We start from the raw sequence: 25746 nt of genomic DNA, 5'->3' as shown, positions 1-25746 counted from the left end.
AAAGTGTTTTAAGTAATTTAGCCCCAGGTGTGTTCATGAGAATTTAAAACTGTGGTTATGCTTTTTCAAAAAAGGAGGAAAAAGGGTTTAATTCAGGAATACACAGAGAAAAAAAGAGAGAGACAATGAATTAGCTTTGCTAGCCAGTGGGTCGTCTTATACATTCTTCACAGTAGCTGCTGGGCTGATGGGTGGGGTGGGACCCACTTCCAATTTGTCTCTTGGACAAAGTCTATACTTCTCAGCCGGATACTCAAGGCTCTCCACATCTAGATATAGAAGCGTTCTCCTATCCTCTTTTCCTAGCAGGAATAGGTGCTTAAAAGTAACATGAAGGCCAGGCGCAGTAGCTCACGCCTGCAATCCCAGTACTTTGGGAGGAGGAGGCGGGGGGGGGGGTTGCTTAAGGCGAGGAGTTCGAGATCAGCTTGAGAAATATGGTGAAACCCCTTTTCTGCAAAAGAATATAAAAATTAGCCAGGCTTGGTGGCCTGCGCCTGTGGTGCCAGCTATTCAGGAGGCTGAGGTGGGAGGATCGCTTAAGCCTGGGAGGTGGAGGTTGCAGTGAGCTGAGATCGCGCCACTGCACCCCAGCCTGGGCGACAGAGCGCCTCTTGTCTAAATAAATAAATACATAATTTTTAAAGTACATCAAAGACACATTGAGGCTATATGTGCCAAAGAGCTTTAGTGGTGAACCCTTGTCAGGGGGCCGAGTCTGCAGGAGGCCGAAGGATCCCGGGTGACACGCCTTCTTTGGGTGCGAGGCAGCGTCTCGGCAGAAAGAATATTGCGAGTATTACTGAGGGTATGTGAAGGAGAGAAGCCCCTTCGGTTCGGCCTTGGACTAAGTCCTCGTTCTCAAGTGAACTTGCAGTGTGATCTTGAGTAAGGTCAGTCTCCTCTCTCAGCCTCAGTGGCCCCAAACCTCAGGAGCTGGCAGAGGCTTTCTAAGGACTCTCCCAGCTCTGACATCCTCTGACTTCCCTCTGGGAGAACGTGGGCTGGTGGACTCCGGGTAAAAGCCGACACACAGCTGGGCCATAACAAAGAGCCCGGGTAAGGGGCACGTTCCCGCCCCCAGGAGGTTTTGGAAACATTGTGAGACGGGGGCGGGGCTTGAGCGCGTCGCAGCCAATCACCAAAGGACCGGGGCGCCGGGGGCGGGGCCTCGCGCGAGCGGCGGCGGCGGCGGCGGCTGCGGCCAAGCTGGGTCCGAGCATCCCGCGGCTCTGGACCCGCCCGGCCCGGACATGGCGACCGTCCGGGTCTCTCTGCGAGGCGCGCTGCTCCTTCTGCTGACCGTGGCGGGGGTCGCAGAGGTGGCAGGGGGCCTGGCCCCGGGCAGTGCGGGTGAGTAACCTCCGGAGCAACGGTTCGAAGCTGTCGGGAGCGGCCGCCTCAGCGCTCCAAGATGGCGCGGGGCAGGGGGCGGGGGTGCGCGCGACCCCCAGACCCGGCCTACGTCCGGTGACCCCGGGACCTGAGGTCTCAGCGCTCCAGAGGCGGGTGCCGAGGCGGGGCGAGTGAGGAACTCTCTCCGCCCCAAGATCTTCTGAGCTGTGACCAGGGTTCGAGGCCTTGGTCTGTCACCCACCGACACGGGCCCCCTATTCGGCACTGACCCCTTCGCTTGCCTCTGGTGCTTGTCAGAAAAGGGTGCGACGCCCCTTCCCAGGATCGTCGCGAGGTTTGGATGGGATTTTGGATACGCAGCCGCCCTACCGCGGCCCCAGTTAGTTATTGTTACTTGTTGCTTGACCCGCACTTGGTTCAGAACGACCTTGCTGGCGGTGAGCACTGACGGTCTCCACGGCCCGCCTGGTCGGTGTCCTGTCTCTCAGACAGGACTGGACTCGGGCAGGAGACATTAAAAATCAGTAAACCCTGCCCCCCCGGGGGCTGGCAGACTTGAGGAGAGGAATTCTTGCTCTACAAGAATTAAACCAAGGATGGATAGGAAACTGTTGGGTGCCTATTGATTGCTTTCCACTTGCTGGCCTTTTGAGTGTACCCCGTCTCCTTCCCTCCAAAAGCTCTCTGGGTAGGAGGTGGGGTGCAGCAGGAGCTTGAAGTAACTCGAATTCAAGGCAGAAATGTCTGGAGGAAATGAAGGGCCATGTATGAGTGCACAGAGGGAGAGAGAGGACATCCACCTAGGATGAGTGAAAAATGGAGTGATTCCCCCTAGCTGTACTAGACATTAAAAGATGGCTAGGAGGTGTACATGCAAAAGTGGTGAAGTGCATTGCTTACAGGGAGAGACACCTGAAAAGAAAAAAAAAAAAAAAAAAAGCAAAGTCAGCCGGGCGCGGTGGCTCACGCCTGTAATCCCAGCACTTTGGGAGGTGGAGGCGGGCGGATCCCTTGAGCCCAGGAGTTCGAGACCAGCCTGCTTAAAATAGTGAAACCCCGTTCCGTTTCTACTAAAAATACAAAAATTAGCCGGGCGTGGTGGTCTATGCCTGTCGTTCCAGCTACCCGCGAGGCTGAGATGGGAGGATTGCTTGAGCCCCGGGAAGTTGAGGCTGCTGTGATATGCCACTGCCCTCCAGCCTCGGGAGTGAGACCCTGTCTCAAAAAAACAAAAAAAAAACAAAAAAAACAAAAAAAATAAAAACAAAGTCAGTTCCAGCAAGGGTGTTAACTATAACTGGGCTTCAAATTTAGCTGTAAACTATCCCAAAGAAAAAAAGAGAAAATGCTGTGTATTCTTGGCTAAATCAGATTACTTTTCTGGGCCCCATTTTTCTCTCTGTTAAATTAAAAGAGATTGAACTGAAACACTTACAAAATTATGAAATACTAGTTGTCCATTCTCCTCCCACAACCAGCCAGTTCTGCAGGAGGTAGTACAGTGGAGTGGTTAAGAACATTGAGCAAATTACTTAGCTTTAATCTCTTTGTGCTCAAATAGCCACATTTATTATAAATGGTACCTCACAGATTTTATTATGAGAATTAATCGAGTTAATACATGTCCAGCATTTGGCATAGTAAGCACTGAAATGTTAGCTATTAAGTATGTTTGGGAAATACTGCACATGGTACCCTGTCTTATAAATTCACAAAACACATTAGATTCACAATAAAGGGTCCAAGGATTCCTATGGTAAAACAAACAAACAAACAAAACAAGAAACTTTTTTTGCCAGGGGAATGGCAGTAATTGCTAATGAGTATGAAGTTTCTTTTGGGAGTAATGAAAATGTTCTAAAATTAGATAGTGGTGATAGCTACACAACTCTGTGAATATACTAAAAACAACTGAATTGTACACATTAAAAGGGTTAATTTCATGGTATACAAATTGTATCTCAATAAAGTTGTTACAGAAAGAAACTTGTTTGCTCATAAAATTCTTTTTTTCTTCATAACACCTAAAGCACACTTCAGAAAACAGTGGGTTAGTTGATTTCTAAAGGCCCTTCTAAGTAAGTTCATGACAACATATAGTTTGCATTGTTTGATAAAAAGAAAAAAAAGATTCCAAGTTTGATCTACAAGTGAGACATGTTCCTTATACTAAATTCTAGGAAGCATATATTGCCTGGTTCCTTACATAAAGGACATTGAGTAATATAATGGACAAAGGTTTCCACTGTGAATTGTAGAAAGCATAGAAAATGCTTTTCAATCCTAAACAGAATTAAGAACAGAATATAAAATTTTATTTCAGTGAAGGCTTTGCTTGTATTCCTGCTCAGTCTTCCTACCCCTCTCCTTAACCACATCCAAGACTGGGTACTTCTGGCTCCCGTGGTATAAGGCTTTGCAGGTTATTGACCCTCTCTACTATACAGCTTTGCAAATCTTATCTACCTTGATTATTCCTGCTCCTGGGGGATGGAAAGTGTGAAAGTGAAATGATTTTCTCTTTGGAGGAAGAGAAGGGACCCTATCCTGCAGTATCAGCATTGTGTGTCATGGCACCTGATAATGGCTCTATTTTTGTGTAAGTTGCTTTGTAATAGTACAAAAGAGGGAAGGATATAACCTTAAGGGCCAGGTTTCAGTAAGTTGACATTTAAGGAATTGTGTAATAGCAAGCCTAGAATCCAGAAGAAGAATGTAATGAATTTTAAGTTAGAAAAAGCAAACGCCTATCTGGAGCAAAGTAGTAAGAAATAAATTCTCCTACCAAAGAAGTATCTTGGCCCACACTGTAGAAAGAGAAGAATTGGTGATAGACCAGACATGACAGTTTATTCTGGTATGCAGCTAAAAGTTTCTGTCTGGCATCCATAAATTTAAGCAATCTTTCATTAATCATACTTTTCACCGTGTGCCACTTACAGAAGAAAGGGGGAAGAGGTCAAGGAGTTTATTTTTACATATTATAAATGTGGTCTTTAAAAGAACAAAAGAGATACTATGGGGTTTGTTTATCCAAAGACTACTATATGAGTACTTATTATGTGTCAGGCACTGTTCCAGGTGCAGAGCTGCTGCTCCAAGGAGCTTACATTCTAGGAGAGAGGTGATAGACCATAAATAGATAAATATATAACAAAATGATTTCTAGGTATGATAAGGATGCTATGAAGGAACTAAACCCAAATGGCTAACAGAGAATTGTGTGAGTGGAGTGGGAGTAGTTCTTTATGTAAAAGAACTTCAAAAGAGTTTGTAAGAGCTGCCTCTTTGAGAAGGTGAAGTTTAGAACTGAGATCTGAAGGCTGAGAAGGTGGTGGATATTCTTATGAAAGACAGGGGTGAGGTCCAGGAAGTGCAGAAGCCTTAAGGCATAAGGAACAGAAGGTTATATGATTGGAATATAGTGACCAACAGAGTGTGCTAGGGCTAGATGGTGCGGAGCCTTGCAAAAAACCGCATAAGGATTATGGATTTTATTCTGTGCACAGATAGAAACCAATAGAGTTTTAAGTAAAACTGGTATGATTTTATTTCTATTTTAGGTCACTCTTGCTGCTGAATGAGAAAAAATTATCGTAGTGAGTACGAGTATAAGCAGGATGTCTGGAAGGCCATTGCACTAGTTCAAGCAGGAGTTAAGGGTTGACTCAAGAGTAGAGTGGTGTGGAGATAGGAGAGGGGATATTTAAAATATATTGCTGATGGATTGGATGTGGGAAGTGAGGGAAGAAGGAATTAAGGATTACTCATAGGTTTTCTTTGTCGTAATTTAATAAAAGTTGATGCCATTTACTGAAGTAGGGAAGATGGAGGAAAAGCATTTTGGAGGAGGGTCTGAAGGTAAGGAAAGGAGAGAATAAAAAGTTCTATTTTGTACGTTTAGGGTGAATATTAGTAATAATTACACTAGGTCCATTGCTTATTAAGCCAAGTTCCATACCTGTGAGTAATCCATTCAGCAAATATTTATTAAGTTATTAATACTGACAGACACTGTGATAGGAAGAGCTATAAAGTGGTAAGCAAAAATAAGGGCTTAAGTTTAGTGGGAAATTCAGACAGGAAATATCACCCCAAAATGTATAATATCTACATTGCTAATCTGTGGTTATATTAGTACATACCTATTTATATCCTAAATCTGAAGAATATATTTGAGGAAAAGGCATGTGGTTTCATCAGGTATATAGCACATAGTATGATGGATGCTGTAAAGCACATAGATAACTCGAACAATACTGTAAGTGGAGTATTAAGAGATGTGTTCTGACCATGAGATAATTGAGAGCTACACTTTTAGATCCTTTGTTTAGAGATGGGAGCCCTGCCGCAGAGTGGGGAAGAGAATTATCTAAGAGTACTGACTGTTAGCGTCTGGGAAGAGGACTTCAGAAGAGTCATTTGCTTTAGTTGTTTCATAATGATGAATCTCTAGGTTACGGCTCTTTTGACTCTAAGGAACAAAACCCCAAATAAGTCAGGGTTAGGAAGCTGGTTATATAGCATTTAACAGGAAATCACATGGAAAGCCAAGGGTAGGAAATTCAGCACATCTCTACCTCAGGGACTGCTACAGGAACTAGAAAGTTGACAGGAACCAAGACTGAGAGGAAATTAGACTTCCTGTGTGTTTTGTTAGAGACAGTCTGTATCTCACATGGCTTCTCTCTGTGCATCTCTTCCAGTTTCCTCTCTCCCTCAATCAGCTTCCTTTTTTTTTTTTTTTTTTTTTTGCACATGGTTTCCACACTCTCATAAAATGTCAGCTTCCCAGCCCCAGCTCTTCTTCTTGACCTTGTAGCTGCAGAGCCCACCACCAACTGGCTGCCTGCCTCTTACCTGAGTGTATGATTTAGTCCAATTTATCTTTTGATTTAAAAATCATATGATGTTTTCTAAATTATAGGTGAGTTACCATATGAAATATGGTACTGAAGTAGTATTAATATAGTGAGAGAAAATTTTTTGTACTTTTTTCCTGTTAAAAAGACATTGTATAACTATAGGATATTACTACTTTTTTAAAATAGGTTTTGGGGGAACAGGTGTTGTTTGGTTACATGAATAAGTTCTTTAGTGGTGATTTCTGAGATTTTGGTGCACCCATCACTAAAATGTACCCAGTGTGTAGTCTTATCCCTCACCCCCCACTCACTCTTTCCCTGCCGCCACCGAATCCCCAAAGTCCATTTTATTGTTCTTATGCCTTTGTGTCCTCATAGCTTAGCTGCCATTTATAAGTAAGAACATACAATGTTTGGTTTTTCATTCGTGGGTTACTTCACTTAGAATAATGGTCTCCAACTCCATACAGGTTGCTGCAAATGCCATTATTTCATTCATTTTTATGGCTGAGTAGTATTCCATGGTGTGTGTCTCTGTGTGTGTGCGTGTGTGTGTGTGTGTGTGTGTGTGTACACACATAAACTACATTTTCTTTATCCAGTGGGCATTTGGGCTGATTCCATATTTTTGCAGTTGCTAATTGTGCTGCTACACACATGTACCACATTTTCTTTATCCACTTGTTGATCTGTGGGCATTTGGGCTGGTTCCATATTTTTGCAGTTGCTAATTGTGCTGCTATAAGCATGAATGTGCAAGTGTCTTTTTCATATGACTTCTTTTCCTCTGGATAAATAGCTAGTAGTGGGATTGCTGGGTCAAATGGTAGATCTATTTTTAGTTCTTTAAGGAATCTCCCTACTGTTTTCCATAGTGGTTGTACTGGTTTACATTCCTACCAGCCATGTAAAAGTGTTCCCGTTTCACCACATCCACTCCAACATCTGTTATTTTTTAATTTTTTAATTATGACCATTCTTGCAGGAGTAAGGTTTTGATTTGCATTTCCTTGGTAATTAGTGATGTTGAGCATTTTTTCATATGTTTGTTGGCCATTTGTATATCTTCTTTTGAGACTGCCTATTCATGTCCTTAGCCCACTTTTTAATGGATTTTTTTTTCTTGCTGATTTGTCTGAGTTCCTTGTAGATTCTGGATGTTAGTCCTTTGTCAGATGCATAGTTTGCAAAGATTTTCTCCCACTTTGTGGGTTGTCTGTTTTTTCTGCTGATTATTTCTTTTGCTGTGCAGAAGCTTTTTAGTTTAATTAAGTCCCATGTATTTATCTTTGATTTTGTTGCTTTTGCTTTAGGGTTCTCGGTCATAAAGTCTTTACCTAATTCAATGTCTAGATGGGTTTTGCCGATGTTATCTTCTAGAATTTTTATGGTTTCATGTCTTAGAATTAAGTCTTTGATCAATCTTGAGTTGATTTTTGTATGAGGTGAGAGACGAGAATCCAGTTTCATTCTTCTATATAGAGTTTGCCAATTATCCCAGCACTATTTGTTGAGTAGGATACCCTTTCCCCACTTTACGTTTTTGTTTGTTTTATCAAAGATCAGTTGGCTGTAAGTATTTGGCTTTATTTCTGGGTTCTCTATTCTGTTCCTGTGTGCCTATTTTTATACCAGTACCATACTGTTTTGGTGACTACAGCCTTATAGTATAATTTGAAGCTTCCATATGAATTTTAGGATTGAAATTGAAATTTTAGGAACTAGAATTGTTTTTTCTAGTTCTGTGAAGAATGATGATGGTATTTTGATGGGAATTGCATTGAATTTGTCTATTGCTTGTGGCAGTATGGTCATTTTGAGAATATTGATTCTACCCATCCATGAGCATGGGATATGTTTCCATTTGTTTGTGTTGTCTGTGATTTCTTTCAGCAGTGTTTTGTAGTTTTCCTTTTTTTTTTTTGAGACGGAGTCTGGCTCTGTCGCCCAGGCTGGAGTGCAGTGGCCGGATCTCAGCTCACTGCAAGCTCCGCCTCCCGGGTTTACGCCATTCTCCTGCCTCTTTTTTAGTAGAGACGGGGTTTCACCGGGTTAGCCAGGATGGTCTCGATCTCCTGACCTCGTGATCCACCCGTCTCGGCCTCCCAAAGTGCTGGGATTACAGGCTTGAGCCACCGCGCCCGGCCTTGTAGTTTTCCTTGTAGAAGTCTTTCACCTCCTTGGTTAGGTATATTCCTAAGTATTTTGTTTTATTTTTTGTAGCTATTATAAAAGAGGTTGAGTTCTTGATTTGATTCTCAGAGTGGTCACTGTTGGTGTATAGCAGTGCTACTGATTTTATACCTTGATTTTGTATCCTGAAACTATTGAATTCATTTATCAGATCTAGGAGCTTTTTGGATGAGTCTTTAGGGTTTTCTAGGTATACGAACATATAGTCAGCAAACAGCAACAGCTTGACTTCCTCTTTACCAATTTGGATGCCCTTGATTTCTTTCTCTTGTCTATTTGCTCTGGCTGGGACTTCCATTATTCCTTATTAATCAATGAATCTAATTTTTGAGCTGAGCACTGTGCTAATTGTACCAAGAAGCTTACAGTCAATCTGGGGATACCAAGAGAACCCACATGAAATGATTAGAGAAGAGTTAAGTGTTAAAGTTTCCGACTCTCACTAGAATAGTAGGATCTTAAATAACAAAAAACATCAACAAGGCCTAGAGTTGTTGGAGAAGAAAGGCTTACTAAGAATTAAGATGGTAGTTAAGCCTTGCAATATGTTTGGAGTCAGCAGGAAGTGGGCATCAAGCATTCCAGTCAGAGGACTGTGTTCTAGGTAAGTGTAGATTTTCTTTGCTAAAAGTAATAGAAGTTTAGGGAAGGGAAGGCTAGAGAAAGACTTTGAAATTTTAGAATTGGAATAGCAGGAAGCCATTGTAGGCCCTTGATTAGAAGAGTGATGTCATGAAAGGTCGGTTAAAAAAAGTAATCTGGCAGTCATATTGGTACTACAATTGACTTAATATAATTGGCTGATGCAGCAGTGCAATATGAGGCAAGCAGTGGAGAAGGATATCTGTAACTTGCAAATGATTCGGGAAAAAAACAAAATATGTATTTTTCCATCCATACATACAGATAGATACGGCAGTATGACAAGAAGTTAGCAATGTTGAATCGAGGTGGTGGGTATGTGGGTAATCCTCTCACTATTTGGCTCTTCCTTGGCTGACTGTATACTTTATCTGTCATGCAGTATATCTGACATGCAGATATACCCACATGTATATTTTTAAAGGGTTAAATGTGACAATTGCATGAATGTATTTATAAGTTAAAGTTGCAGTTCTCATTTAAATGTTTTTTAAGTGATTGTCATTTTCCAAGTTGTTTTGAAAATAAATATTTGATTAAAAATAAGATTTTACATTAAAAAACAGATTTTTAAATTAATTTTTAAAATTCAGAATGACCTTTTTCCAGTATCAACTCAGATTTAGTTTTTTCTCCTGAAGTGTGTAATACACAATGCATGTGCACGCACACACATCTATGTATGTATATGTGTGTGTATATATATATTTATACACATACACACTGTTTTAGTTGTTCTTTAGGAAGACATTAATTAGAGGGAATCTTTTTTTTTTTTTTTTTTTAAGGAAACATGAATGGCTTTTCATTAGCCAACTGAATTATAGCTTTTGTGAGACATCTGTGGCAAAATCCCTTTTAACTTCAAAAATCTTATAATTCTATGGATGTTTCTTAGTTTTGGATTAGGGTGTATATTTGTTTTTTTAAAGCTAGTTGGCTTTAGAAGCTGCGTTTTTCTGCATGTGGCTGGAGCATGTGCTTCCTGCTTACTTGCCTGTCTTTAGTATACACATGGCCAAAACCAGCAGCTGAAACTTGATATTTCTAATTATTGGATAATTCTGCTTGCTTATTTTCAGGCTACACTAATACCTTTTTAAGCCCAAAAAATGCCTTTAGTAATCAATTTTTAATTTTTATTAATTTTATAATTACAGACTCTTGGAATAAGAATGCAAGATACGACACTCATACTGATGTCTTTAATGAGGATAACACTGTGTTTTTTATTTTCATCACAGCAGTGTCACATTTTATTTTGAACTGTTCCATCTTTATCTGTTCAATTCTATTTTACGAGAATAAGCAGAGTTTTAAACTATTATTCTTGAAGAATATATTAGGATCAAATTATAAACCCAGAGTATATCTAGAATTCATTATCTTCTCTTATAGAAAGCATTAGGCCTGGCAGAGTTTTGTTTTGTTTTGTTTTTTTGTACTGTAATGTTGAATGACCCAATTAATCGCTTTTAGTTGCTCTGAAAAAGATAGACCCTTAATTGCCACATTAATTGCATTTGAATTCTTCTCCCGTTCATAACAAAATCATATGAATGGATGCCTATTTGTAGACATTTATTTCTTGAAAAATATGCAGTGTTAAATATTCTAATAAGCTTTTACTATTTCAAAGGAAGAAAAATGTGTGCTGATACAATAATGGCTAAAGGTAAGAAAAGAGTGTAGAAAATGTGATGGAGCAGAGGTCCCCTGTCCTCTTCATGGAGAGTGGCAATCCTCTCAAGGAAAGACATACGCTGTTATAGAAGAACGTTTGGTTGGGAGAGGGAGAGGAGTTACTACCAGAAGACTTTAGGCTGCCCCCTTTCATCGCATTTTGTCAGAAGTATCAAAAAGTCTTTTGGAAAGACTAGAAGGAATATATGCCAAAATGTCAACAAATGTTTTGGCAGGACAGTGGAAATATAATTTTTCTTTTTCTTCTTGTTTTCCAAATTTTTGAGCTTTTTTAAATGAAAAAAAAATTGTTTTAAAAATTTAACTTTGAGGGATACTCCCCTATAAATTTGACCGTCACCATTAAATAGGAAAAAAGGCTTTTATAGTTATATTTTAGTAAAACCTCTGCTATAAAAAAAACTGCTAGTTGCGTTTTAATTATAACACATTTTGTGTTTCTGTTCTAAATAGACCTTTGCTCTGAGAAACTGTTTTTCAAAAATCCCTAGGCCCAAATCAGACTCCTCTCTGCCTGATTGTTTACTTTTTGCTGAGCCTTTTTCTGTTTATTGGGACCATATGTTATCCTGAATTATCTTTGCTTACCACCAGCAGGATTTTCTGCCCTCATATGACCTTTGTGTTAGAGGCTAGTGGTAGAAAGTGCGAACTTCTAGAGCTCTTCGAAAGAGCGCATCAATATCACTCAGGAGAGCCTTTTTTCCTGACTATCCTCCCAATCTAATGAGGGTAGGGACATAGCAGAGTCTTAGGAGATGGATGTAGTTTGGTGTGGCATTGCAGAGGAGTTGCTATAAGAAAGCTTCGGCCAGGTGTGGCGGCTCATGCCTGTAATCCCAGCACTTTGGGAGGCCAAGGCGGGCGGATCACTTGAGGCCGGAAGTTCAAGACCAGCCCAGACAACATGGCAAAACCCCATCTCTACTAAAAATACAACAGTTAGCCAGGCACGGTGGTGCACTCCTGTAATCCCAGCGATTAATACTTGGGAGGCTGAGGCACAAGAATCACTTGAAGGTGGAGGTTGTAGTAAGCCAAGATGGCACCACTCCAGCCTGGGTGACAGCACGAGACTCTCAAAAAAAAAAAGAAAAGAAAAGAAAACAAACCCTCATGAGTGCTTCGGTCCTCCCTTGTGTTAGCCCTTCATAGAAAGTAACTATAGACTTACTGCAATCAAGTTACATTTTTTTCCTTCTGAAATGTAGTGAAATTTTTATGTGTTGTTCAGAATTTTGTAAACCAAATGTTTAGAACTTCAAGACACGTTTTGACATAGAAATAGTGTTAGAAAGCCAGTCTCAAAAAAAAAAAAAAAAAAGCCAGCCCCACAACAGTCTTTTATGAAACTAAACTATAGTAATACGGCAGTAACATCCTAGACCCTGTCATTGTTTTATGGAAAAATGATTTCCAATTTCAAACTTAGAAACCTGGTTGGTAAGATCTGAAGAGGACTTCTTTTATTCATTTATTCATTCATTTCTCCTCAATACCAATTACTTTTATCTAATATGTGTACTGAAGTTGTATAGATTTCATTTGAAGAGAGGATTATGTTGCATACACACCACAGACACACAGGTTAAATATATATAAATGTAAAAACAGGTGTTTTAAACCATTGTACCAGATCTACCTGCCTGAAATGTAGTATTTTTCCCTCCTGTGTCTTTTGACTTGCCAATTCTAGACAGCTGCTGACCATTCCAACTCTATCCTCTTTTCAGTCTTCTGCGCTCTACAATAGTTACATGCCTCTGATGATTATCGCTATAGCCAATTTATGAATTCCTCTGGAGCCATAATGCTGCTTGGCAACCTTTTTCCTTTTCTCTAATTTGACATTTCTTTCTCTAAGTTGATGAAGCAGTGTTGTTTTGAACACAGGTTTGAGAAACATATTTATAGTTGTTTCCTTTCTCTATTTTCCAAAGTGACTGTTTCAGATCTCTATAATTTCAACCCAAGCCCCCAACCTTATCTCAGCCCTATTTATTTTCAGATCTAATCACTATTTCACTGAGAAAATGAGATGCTGTCAATTTCCCTGTTAATTTATCAGTGTCCTTGAATTCTTTACTCTTGTCTAGATTTTGTCCTACTACCAAATGGTAACCTGGGTGAAGTTAGAGAGCATAACTTTTGTTCACTATTGTATCCCTATTCCTAAACACAATGCCTCTTTTTAAAATCCACATACCCTTCTAGGAACCACCTCGTTTCTCTATATTCTGTTTTACTTCCAACTGGATATAATATAATATAATTCAGTTCTGCCACCCAGAATCAGCATCTACCCCTCAAGTTAAAGGACATGGTCCCCAACAAGATTGCCCTTACTCCAGACACTAGTTTCAGTTCAAGGGTCCCCAGGCCACCCACACTTTTGACCAACTGGCTATAAATCCAGGGTTCCCATGACCCCCTCAGGTTCAATAATTTGCTAGACCAACTCGCAGAACCCTGGGAAGCACTATACTTTATATAATGGTTTTAATATAAAGGGTACGATTCAGGAGGACCAGCCAAATAAAGAGCATCATAGGGTAAGATCTAGGAGGGAATGCAGAGCTTCTGTGTCCTCTTGTGGAATCAGATGCATCATCCTCCCAGTACATCAATGTGTTCAACCAGAAAAGCTCCACTGAGCTTCTATGTCCAGAGTTTTGATTGGGGTTTCATTACATAGGCATACTTGATTGAATTATTGGTCATATGGTTGAGATCAATCTGCAGTCCCCCTTCAATCCCTGGAAGTTGGGAGGTCAGATTGATACCATGTGGCTAAAAGCCCCACCAGCTCTTTAAACATATGGCTGTTCTTTCTAGTGTTGCCAGCCATCCTGAAACTATTTAGGTCAGGGGTGTCTAATCTTTTGGCTTCCCTGAGCCACATTGGAAGAATTGTCTTATGCCACACATAAAACACACTAACACTAATGATAGCTAATGAGCTGCAAAAAAAAAAAAAAAGTTTTAAGAAAGTTTACCAATTTGTGTTGAACCACATTCAAAGCTGGGCCTGGGCTACATGGGCCACCGTTTGGGCAAGCTTGATAGGTGAGACCGTGGGTCACCTTATTAGCATGACAAAGGCACTCCTATTACTCAGGAAATTCCGATGATTTAGAGTCTCCCTCCCAGGAACCAGGGAGAAAGGCCAGTCAGATTATTGATTATACAATGTTCTACAACTGCTCAAAAGTAGAATTCGTCAAAAGAATTGTCTGTATTTTCTTTTCTTGAATTCTCTCTTGAACTCACTTCAGTCAGGCTTTTGCCCTTTATTTCTCATTGATGACACTTATTTAAGGTCATCATCAATATCTTTCACATTGCCAAATACTGTGATCAGTTTGAAATCCTCTTTACTTGATAGCAGTATCTAACATGGTTAACATCTTCTTGAAACATTTATTTGGCTTTTTGGATACCATTCTTTCTCTTAATTATCTTCACATACATTGATCGCTGTCACCTGTCTCTGAAGGATGGAATGCAGTGCTCAGTTCTCAGATCCCATCGCTCCCAGATGCCATCATGGCTTTAAATATCATCTACATAGTGTGACTCCCAAATTCCCATCTCCAGTTTGGAGTCTTCCCGAACTCATATATTCAACTCCCTACTCAGTATATTCTTTTAGATATATAATAGGCATCTCAAAATTATATCTAAAACTGAATTTCTAATCATCTCTCTGTCTCTCTGAGATCTCCTCCCTTAGTCTTTTCCATTTCAGTTAATGGTATTTCTAGATATTTGTGTTTTCCCACTTTCTTGGACCAAAAACCTTAGAGTCGTTCTTAATTCTTTTTCTTCCATGTTTCACTTCCAATCCATTAGCATATCCTGTCAGCTTTATAGTCATAATATATCCAGATTCGGACTACTTAATACCATCTCCACTGCTTCCACCCTCGTTGAAGACACTACAGTCTCTTATCAAGACTACAGCAATAGCTTATTAGTGTTTCCTCCCTTAGTCCTATGTATTATATTTTTAACACAGGAACCAGAGTGGTCTTTTTAAAATGTTATTCTGATTATGACATACTGCTCAGAACCCGTTAGTGGTTTTCCATCCTTCTCAGAGTAAAAGCCAAAGTTCTTAACGATGGCCTATAGAGACCTGTATGATCTGGTCCCCCTCTCTCATTGCATTATGTCCTACTCTACCTTTCAGTCATTCTTTTCTAGCCACACTCTTTGCTCTTCTTTGAACACACCAGAAACTTTGCACTTGCTGTTTCCACCTTTTGGAAAATTCATTGTGGCTTGTTCCCTTACTTTAAGGTATCTGCTTGAGTGACATCTTTTCAGTGAAGCCTTCCTAGCCTGCCGTATAAAATACCCACTCACTCCCACACACACATCCTCCTTACTCTTTAACCTGCTTTATTATTACCATAACATTTACCACCATTTCACATTCATATTCTCTCTCTCTGTTTCCATATATGTGTGTGTGTGTGTGGATACATATATAGTTTAATATCTGCTCTTTAATGTAATCTTCAAGAGGCCAGAGACTTATGTTTTTTTTCAATGAATGATCAATGCCTAGTACTTAAGTTGCTCATAAAATTTTTTAAGTTAATAAATATCTTCGAAGAAGAAATATTCCCTGTTTCTTTCCAGGGATAGTGCCTTCTCATATACACTTGGTTTTATCCCCTTTGGAGTCCTCTTGAGACTTGTTCTGTCAGAGGAACATTAGCTCTCTACTGCTCTTTTCTGTCTGTAAAGAAGGTAAAGTCTTTTCCACTCTGAAAAAGGGGGAAAACTTGTAACCTTGCATCTTTGTATAATTACTACTCTTTTTCCTTCCAGTCGCCGCTAGACTTCTTATGACTCTATTTTTGATGTCTGTACTTCCTCACCTGTGGTTTACACCTTAATATCATTCACTTCTACCAGTTCCATAGAAAGTGCCTGTAAAGCTAATTAGTAAACCCATTTCCTTTTTTCATTCTTCAGTCTAACTTGACTCTTGTGGTGCATGACACTACTCCTTCTCCTCTGATGCCACTCTCATGGTTAACCTACCTTTCTGACTCTTCCATCTCAGTCTCTTTCCTATCTTGCCATATCTCAGATGTTGCTCTTCTTTAGAATCTGGTGCTATATTCTCTTCTCACTAGAAACTCTCCCTAGACAATAGCATTCATTTCCATATACTCCTTTATGTTGATGAGTTCCAAATTTGGATCTTTAGGCTTGGCTTTACCTGAACTCCAGGCCTGAATTTCTGACTTTACTGGAATTTCCACCAGGATATTCTATAGGAACCTCAGATTCACATGCTCAAAACAAAATTCACTATCTTTTTATCAGTTGACTTTTTATTATTGGTTTAATAATAGCTCTAGTCCATATGGTAATTGTAAGGATTAGATAAGAAAAAATGGCTGGGCGCGGTAGCGCGGTAGCCTACGCGTGTGATTCCAGCACTTTGGGAGGCTGAGGCGGGTGGATCACGAGGTCAGGAGATCGAGACCATCCTGGCTAACACGGTCAAACCGTATCTCTACTAAAAATACAAAAAATCAGCCGGGCGTGGTGGTGGGTGCCTGTAGTCCCAGCTACTTGGAAGGCTGAGGCAGGAGAATGGCGTGAATCCGGGAGGCGGAGCTTGCAGTGAGCCAAGATCGTGCTACTGCACTCCAGCCTGGGCAACAGAGCGAGACTCCATCTCAAAAAAAAAAAAAGAAAGAAAATGCATACAACAAACTTATTCAAATTCTGGGACATAGAAAGCACACACTAAATAGTAGCTATTATTATTACATGACAGTCTCCCCTGTTAGACTGCAAGCTTCTTGAGGACAGGGACCATGTCCTCAAACCTAACACTGTCCTTTACTACTTGTAATAGGTGCTCAGTAAAGGTTTGTTGAGTTAAAATGAGTAATGATAATAATAATCTACTGAATAAATGGTTTGTGTAACCATCTGAATTAGCTTAGTCATCTTGTTTAACAGTGGAACATTTGATGTTTATTTTTTTCTCCCTAGGTGCATTGTGTTGTAATCATTCAAAGGATAACCAAATGTGCCGTGACGTATGTGAACAGGTAAGATTGCATAATAATTACAGAGGCAACCAGACACAGTGGTTCATGCCTGTAATCCCAGCACTTTGGGAGACCAGGGTGGGAAGATTGCTTAAGGCCACGGGTTCAGGACCAGCCAGGACAACATAGCAAGACTCCTGTCTCTAAAAAAATAAAAATAAATAAATAAAATTATAGAGGCTACTAGTTATACAGCTATTTATTAAGTATAATTGTTTTTGGAGAAGTCTGTTGGATAGTACCTTAACTAATTGTCCAGGGTTCACATCACCAATAATGGGGCAAAGTAACTGTCTCCTGGCATGATACACTGAGAAGGAAAATATTATAGAATTCCTGCCAAAAATGTGTAATTTGAATTATGAAGAAATAATTGGGCAAACCCAGTTTGAGGAATATTCCTCAAAACATCAATGTGTACTCTTTAAAAATGTCAGTGTTATAAAAACAAAGAATGACTAGTTAATGGGTGCAGCACACCAACATGACACATGTATACATATGTAACAAACCTACACATTGTGCACATGTACCCTAGAACTTAAAGCATAATAAAAAGAAAATGCAAAATAAAATAAAATAAAATGCTAAAAAAAATAAAGGCTAAGAAGCTGTTACAGATTAAAGGAAACTAAAGAGATGTGACAACAAAATGCAATATGCGATCCTGGATTGGATCCTGGAATGAAAGAAAATTGCTATAAAGGACATTATCAGGATAAATTGGTAAAATATGAATATAGATTGGATATTAAATAATAGTATTATACCAATACTGTGGTTCTGAATTTGGTGATTATATTGTGGTTGGGTATGATGGTGTCCTTGTTCTTAGGAGATACATGCTAGGATTTAGAAATGAATGAACATAATGTCTATAACAAATTCTAACATAGTCCTTCAAAATAATACTGTGTAATAATAATTTGTGTATATATAGAGAGAATTAAAGCAAATGTTGCAAAGTGTTAAGGATGGGTGCATCTTGATGAAGACCATGTGGGTATTCATTGTACTATTCTTAAAAGTTGTCTGTAGGTTTCAGTTTTTCTGGTTCAACGTGTTTATGAAAGTTCCACTGAAGCACTACACGTTCATAAAGTCCTACCTTTCTTTCAGTCTTGGTCATGTATGTCTAGCCTTAGCACTCTAGAAATAATAGTCTCAATCATCTTTTAGAGGAGTCTTCAAGTAATAACCTGGATCTTGTTATTTTTAAAACTGAGAGAACTACTTAACTGGGACTATAACTTCTCATAAACAATAATAATGTAGACGTAGAAAGATTTTGCAAGATATGGTCTGCTTATAAGACATGACACTGATTCAGTTCATCTAAATGGCTACTAGAGAATTCAGTGACATGTCAAATCACTGTTGCAAATTAAGTTTGCTGCACATTTACTGCCAGAAGAATAGCTTTTTAAAGCAAAAATGGCCCCTTGATGATATCATAAGGAACCTTTTAAAGTAGCTCTGCTACTTTGGGAAACATGGCTTACCTGACTTTTCACTTTGTTTCTTGCTTTTTCTACTGATGTTCTATAGGGTGAATGATTTTTAGGAGGTATCTTGTAATGAGGCACCAGCAGCAGGCAAGGTCTAATTTCTTAAAATCTGGAATATTAGAAATTCTATAACTTAGCAAATTAATTGAATACTATAATCACCCTAATAAAGAACATTCTTCCCCAACCAAGTTCGTAACTAATTGAGAAATAAGGGAGATAGATCCAAAAATACTACTTTTATTACTAGTTACACAGATGTCGAATGTGACTTTTATCTCTAGGCACACATTAAGTGACAGAATTATACTTACTCCCAGAGAGGAGAGGTAAGGGCTGTGTTACATATGTTTACTTTCTTCTACCAAATTCAGTGGTCAGCTGAGTCGACCATCCTGATCATGGGAGAAGTGTTATCAGGGGTGTGGAGAGAGACCAGGGCTGTTAAAACTCATAGAGCTCACTTCAAAGAGAAGGAAATACTGTGAGTGAGGAATCATTATTTCTTCAACCAGTAGGGAATGCAGACAGGATGGAGTCTTCATGACATTTTGATTTTGAACTGAGTGAACAGCATTCTTAATGACTCTAGGAGGTTAGGGAAAAGATTTGGTTTGAGGAGAAGGTGATCTGTTGAATTATCATGAAAACCACTATGTGAAGATAGGGATTTGGAATTAAAACTTTTGGAATTTGAATTTAGATAAGAAGTCAGGGCTGGTGGCTTATAATATTCAGCAAAATACATGTGATGGTTTACAGTGAAACTGTCAACAAGTGTCAGATGCCAAAGAAAAGTCAAGGAGTTTGAGATCTGAGAAAAGACCCTTAGTTTTTGTTTGTTTGTTTGTTTGTTTTTTAAAAAGCCAGTTAGTGGAGATTCTAAAAACATCTCCCTGCAACAGGGATTTTTGTTTGCTTTGTTTATGATGAATTACTTGGTGCCTAGAACAGTTAGAATAGTATCTAACACTCAAAACTCTCAATAAATATTTCTAGATCAACTGGAGCAGCGGAGCTAAAAGTCACACTGTAATCATTAAAAATTTTTTAATAAAAATATTTATAGTTATGTAATTTTTCAGACTTACAAAAATATATTCAGTTTTTGCATATGTCTTACCTGTATATATTATGAATTCCTTGAATATAGGGTCGTGTCTTATTTGCCTATGTTGTACTCATGTCCCTGCTCATGCAAACTGATTAGTTAATATTTTTGAGTTGATTGGTGAAGAAATGGATACAATGAAAGGAAAAAGCTGTTAAAGTCAGTAAGTGCAGGAAGTAATGATTTGTTTCAAGATGAAACATTTTTACTTGTTTGAAGACAAAGGAAAAATGAGTTATGACATCATGAGAAAGGAGATAAGTATGGGTAAAAAACTTCTCAAAATTCAAGATTGTAAACCCTAGGATCTGATAACTTCTGCCTTGAGTGGCATACAAGTTTGGTTATTAAATTTTTTGCTCGGAGATGATTTGTATAATTATAGTATGTATTCTAGTATGTATTCTGAATAAGGATTCATCTTTCTTTTTAAGTGTGATTACTAGTTGTTTAGCAAGAAAAGTGACTATATTCAAGTCTACCTTATTATCTGAAAGTTTACATAGTACGTGTTGGTTTCTTTAAGCTAAATGTATTCCTAATAAGTATATGTTTATCAGTTTAATTCATTTGACTTTATAGAATCATAATTTTAGAGACAGAAGGGAACCAATAAATTATCTAACTTTTAAATTTTACTTATTAGCTATTCAGGAAACCAGAAACTGTGACCTAAATTTTATTTTATACTTTTCCCTAAGTGTCATGCCCTTTACTATATTTGTTTACATGCATTATTTCATTTAATTCTTACACCCAGCCCTTGAAAGAGGTATTGTCATTATTTGTATATTATAAGTAAAGAAATTGAAATATAGAAGACTTAAATAACTTACCAAGGCCCTAGCCAATAACTTAAGGAACAGGGACTCAGACTCAAATGTGTCTGATTACAAAGCCATACCCTTAGCCACCAGGATATAACTACCTTCTGTGAGGCCAAGTAGTTTGCCCAACAGTATTCAGAGTATATTTCCAACTCTCAGTTCCATATTCTTTTCATTGTTCTAACCTGTTTCAAGTGCTTGTAGTTTTTTTGCGTTTTGTTGTTGTTGTTGTTGTTGTTGTTGAGGGGAGATGGAATTGCAGAAAGAAGGTACGAGTGAGAGAGCGTAGCCTTCCCTGTGCTTTTTCCTAGTCTGCTACCAATGTCACATCTTTCATTTTTTCTTCCTCTTTCTCTTTTTCATTCTTTATCTTTCATTTTTGTCTTTTTCAATCGATTTTTCTTTTCTTTCACTCTTCCTTTTATCTTTTTATAATAGAAAACTTTAAGTATATACAAAGGTAGAGAGAAAAGTGTAATAAACCCCCATATTCAGCTTCAACATTATTAAGTCATGACCAGTTGTGTTTCATTTAATTCTCTCTTTTTACTTTCCCCACTATATTGAGGCAAATTTATGTAGCAGCAAAATCTCAATTGTCATATTATTTGATACATAAATTTTCCGTTTGGAGCTACAAATGATAAGTCATTTAAAAAAGAGATAACCACAATACTGTTTTTACTTCTTTGAAAAGGTAATATTCAAAAATCTAGTTATTCAGATTTCTTAATTATTTTATAAAGTTTTTTTAGTTTGGATCAGAATTCAAGTGAGATATATATATTGAAGTTGGTTATATGTTTTTTAAATATCTTTTGATCTGTAGGTTTCTCCTTGCAATGTATTTGATGAATTAATTTGGTCATTTGTCCTATAGAGTTTCCCATAGTCCAAACTTTGCTACTCACATCCCCCGGTGTCATTTAACGTTTTCCTCTTTCCTCTGTGTTTCCACAGTTAGATTTAGAGCAGAGCTATCCAATGGCTCTTTCTACAATGATGAAAATATTCTAGACCTATATGGTAGCCACTAGCCACATGTGCCAGGTGAACACTTGAAATGTGCTTAAAGATACTGAGGAACTTTAATTTTTAATTTTATTTAATTTTACGTGATTTAAGTTTAAATACCCACATGTGGCTAACAGCTACCTTAGGAGACAGATCCAGAGGCTTAGTTTTGTTTAAGTCTTCCCCCCAAAATGTCTCTTTTTGTGATGCTAACAGTCTTTGTGATAAGTGTCTAAATGCATTAATTCACTAGGGGTTGCAAAATAGTGATATTCTATCTCTTTTCACTTCTTAAATGTAGTTGGTAGTTTTGGAGGAAAATGGCTAATAAATAAGCTAACTGGAGATAAATCCTTTTTCATTGTCCATAGCATTCATGGATTTTACCGTCTCAGCTATTTGCAGGTAATCATGAAGGTCTGTCTGATATGGTTAATGATTTATTGTTTACTGAAACACCATATTGTAATTGCATAACATCCTGTTTGGAAGTGAGCCATTTAGCTTGGTGAGTGAACCTTTGTCAGCTCATCAGCATCAATTAAAAAAAAAAAAATTTTGTTTCTATCTTACAGCATTTTATGGAGAACTTATGTGCCATAATGCTGTTTACAAAGTTTATCTTCACCAGTATCACGGGTTTGATGACAGTCTGTTTTTCATTATTATCAGTTGACTAAAAGCAATTTACAGAACAGTTTAGAATAAACTTATCTTTTTTTACTTCCTTGTCTCACTCTCTAACCCCCAGCCTCTAAACAAGTTGGTAGCCTGGGTTTCTCCACTTTTTTTGGTCAATAGAAAAGGGTCTCGACTTGCTGTATTTGGACTTTTCTTGCTTATTTGCGAAACAAATCAACACTTTTTAAGAAATGTTACCTAACTTAGATCATTCTAAAGGTTTTCCACTTATAAAAGGAGCCGGGCATGGTGGCTCATGCGTATGGTCCCAGCACTTTGGGAGGCTGAGGCAGGCAGATTGCTTTGAGCTCAGGAGTTCGAGACCAGCCCAGGCAACATGGTGAAACCCTGTCTCTACAAAAAAATACAGAAATTAGCCAGGCGTTGGTGGCTCATGCCCGAGGTCCCAGCTACTTGGGAGGCTGAGGCTGGAGAATCGCTTCAGCCTGTGAAGTGGAGGTTTCAGTGAGCTGAGATCACACCACTGCACCCCAGCCTGGGCAATAGAATGGGACTCTGTCTTAAAAAAATAAATAAAATAAATAAAAAGGAAGTTGGAAAATATTTTAGACAACTAATAAATCTAGAGGATAATAAGTTTTACTTCTTCTTATTTCTTATAGAAAAATGCCACAAAACCTTTTTTTTTTTTTTTTTTGTCAAATAGATTTTCTCCTCAAAAAGTGAATCCCGACTAAAACATCTGTTGCAGCGAGCCCCAGATTATTGCCCAGAGACAATGGTAAGTCTTATTGTAACTTAACTGTAGAAGCTTCTGTCTAAATGAAACTATCCAATGAATTACTTTCAGAGTTAGCAAATTTTTTAATGTGATTGGAATTTGTGGTCAAAATGTTAGGTTTAACTTAAGTACTTCAAAAAAAATCTTCATGTAAATTGCTAGATAGAATATTGTTTTTCATCTTTTATTATCCTATGATATAGATCTAAAAACAATCTTAAATATAAACGTGTTCCTGTCTTTAAATTTCATTATAGTATTTTATCTGGGGTCGGGCGCAGTGGCTCACGCCTGTAATCCCAGCGCTTTGGGAGGCTGAGGCGGGTGGATCACCTGAAGTCAGGAGATCGAGACCAGCCTGGCCAGCATGGTTAAACTCCGTCTCTACTAAAAATACAAAAATAAGCCAGACATGGTGGCACACGCCTGTAGTCCCAGCTACTCCGGAGGCTGAGGCAGGAGAATTGCTTGAACCCAGGAGGCGGAGGTTGCAGTGAGCCAAGATAGCGTCATTTCAGCATCACTGCACTCCAGCCTGGGCGGCAGAGTAAGACTCCATCTCAAAAAAAAAAAAAAAAAAAAAAATCTGGAATTTAGAATTTTATTTATTATTATAGTTTGACTAATTTTATGAAAACTATAATAACTAAATATTTATTTTGATTTTGGAAAGTTGAATTTGGGGTAAGGGAAAATATATGACTTACTATCTTTCAATTTTCTGACATACTATAGATATATTGCTTACCTGTCTGAATCAGGTAACTTAAAATGTCTCTAATACTTGGGCTATCCTCAGTGTTTGGGATGCTCATATGCCAGACCAAGAAAGTGTGAGCTTGTTTGCAAGAGCTTCCTTAGATATGGTGGCTTGTATTATGTGAAAGGGAAAATAAGTTGATGATTAAATAGTTCTGATTGACACATTCCCTTTAGTCTTCAGTTTTGTCTATATGCTTGGAAACAGTGATTCTAATAAGTATCCTGAGTAACTAGACTCATCCTTAATGCTCTCAGATGGGAAAAGAACAAGGAATATTTCTGTATCTCACCTTTGTTCCCCCCGAATAGCTGATTGATGTACATATAGTTCTAGAACTTTGACTATATAGACATAGCCATAATCAAATTGGCTGTACATAATTTCTGTAGAAATTAATTGTCATATTTAGGAACTGGTTATCTACATAAAAGCCTTTTGTTGGTTACACTTTTAGGTTGAAATTTGGAGTTGTATGAATTCATCTTTGCCAGGTAAGCAATAGAAGTGTAAATTTAGGCCGGGCGCAGTGGCTCAAGCCTGTAATCCCAGCACTTTGGGAGGCCGAGACGGGCGAATCACGAGGTCAGGAGATTGAGACCATCCTGGCTAACACGGTGAAACCCCGTCTCTACTAAAAAATACAAGAAACTAGCCGGGCGAGGTGGCGGGCGCCTATAGTCCCAGCTACTCGGGAGGCTGAGGCAGGAGAATGGCGTAAACCCTGGAGGCAGAGCTTGCAGTGAGCTGAGATCCGGCCACTGCACCCCCCAGCCTGGGTGACAGAGCGAGACTCTGTCTCAAAAAAAAAAAAAAAAAAAGAAGTGTAAATTTAGCACTTAATTTTGAAAACTTACTGTGTGAGTATAAAATTGGTGTCATTGTCCTGGAACCTAATTTATACTCTGGAGTTTCTATCCTCTCCTTCCCTTCAACACCTAATTTTTTTTTTTTTTCTTACTGTGTTGCCCAGGCTGGTCTTGAACTCCTGGCCTCAAGTGATCATCCTGCCTTGGCCTCCCAGAATGCTGAGATTACAGGCATGACCCACCATGTCCAGCCCAAATTTTCAAATATTTAATTTATTCTCATTCACTCAATCCTTAACTTTGTTCTCCTGTCTCCACTTCTGCCATTCTACTGAAACTAGTCTTTGAAAGATTACCAGGATCTCTTGGTTCCTAGATCTTAGGGCTCTTTCTCAGTACTACTCTCTTTGACTTTCTTGAAACACTTGATATTATTGGTTACTACCTCCTTATGACTCTACTTTGGCATCAGAATCTATTCTGCTTTACCTTTTTTTTTTTTTGCAGATGGAGCCATAAGGACTATGGTTATTTCTGTGTGTGGTCTTCTTCCCTTCTGTCTTCACATTCACCTTAGTAATCTCATTCCTTCCCAGAACTGTTAACTAATCAGCTCTGAGAAGGTAACTCTCAAATCTAAATCATTGTTTGTAACTTCTAGATATCTTTGTAGATATCTCTACCTGGATCTCTGCATCCAGGTGCCATCTGAAGCACAAATCCAAGCTCAAACTTATAACTGCACCTGTTGTGAATGATACTAGACTGGAAACCCTCAAGTTATATTTTACTCCTTGTTCTTTCTAGTTCCATTGACTCTCCCCTTGCAAAATTACACTTGTTCTATTTCTAGTTCAAGTCTTTATTTTTACACTCTTGGGATAGAATATTATAATAACCTTATAACTGATGTTTCAACACATTATATCTTTCTTTCCTATCCTCTTCAAAAATAATTTCTCAGGGGATATTCACTTCCATCAGAATAAAGCCCAAACTCTCTAGCCTGGCACTCATGATCTCCCAGGATTACAGCCCATTTTCTAGCCCTGGATAGAGCCAAATTCTTTTTTTTTTTTTTTTTTTTTTTTTTTTTTTTTTTTGAGACGGAGTCTCGCTCTGTCGCCCAGGCTGGAGTGCAGTGGCCGGATCTCAGCTCACTGCAAGCTCCGCCTCCCGGGTTTACGCCATTCTCCTGCCTCAGCCTCCCGAGTAGCTGGGACTACAGGCGCCCGCCACGTCGCCCGGCTAGTTTTTTGTATTTCTTAGTAGAGACAGGGTTTCACCCCAGGATGGTCTCGATCTGCTGACCTCGTGATCCGCCCGTCTCGGCCTCCCAAAGTGCTGGGATTACAGGCTTGAGCCACCGCGCCCGGCCAGAGCCAAATTCTTGAAAAAAAAAAAAAGTATACCTTATGTATCTCTGAATTCTAGAGGCTATCACACTGTTT

At 38.8% G+C, this 25746-nt stretch overlaps 1 protein-coding gene across 1 annotated transcript in view; it reads left to right on the top strand.

Moving 5' to 3' along the window:
- The first annotated feature begins 1179 nt into the window (after positions 1-1179).
- RECK (reversion inducing cysteine rich protein with kazal motifs) overlaps positions 1180-25746 on the top strand; it is an 87757-nt gene continuing 63190 nt past the window's right edge. The window contains exons 1-4 of the mRNA XM_025359110.1: positions 1180-1353; positions 16785-16843; positions 22652-22726; positions 23944-23980. Of these exons, the coding sequence (XP_025214895.1) occupies positions 1254-1353; positions 16785-16843; positions 22652-22726; positions 23944-23980 (271 nt within the window). The 5' untranslated portion in view covers positions 1180-1253. The remainder of the gene's footprint in view (positions 1354-16784; positions 16844-22651; positions 22727-23943; positions 23981-25746) is intronic.

The sequence above is a fragment of the Theropithecus gelada genome, chromosome 15 (assembly GCF_003255815.1).
Source record: "Theropithecus gelada isolate Dixy chromosome 15, Tgel_1.0, whole genome shotgun sequence".
In the NCBI taxonomy this organism is placed as follows: domain Eukaryota; kingdom Metazoa; phylum Chordata; class Mammalia; order Primates; family Cercopithecidae; genus Theropithecus; species Theropithecus gelada.
This window is presented reverse-complemented; position numbering and strand designations above follow the sequence as displayed.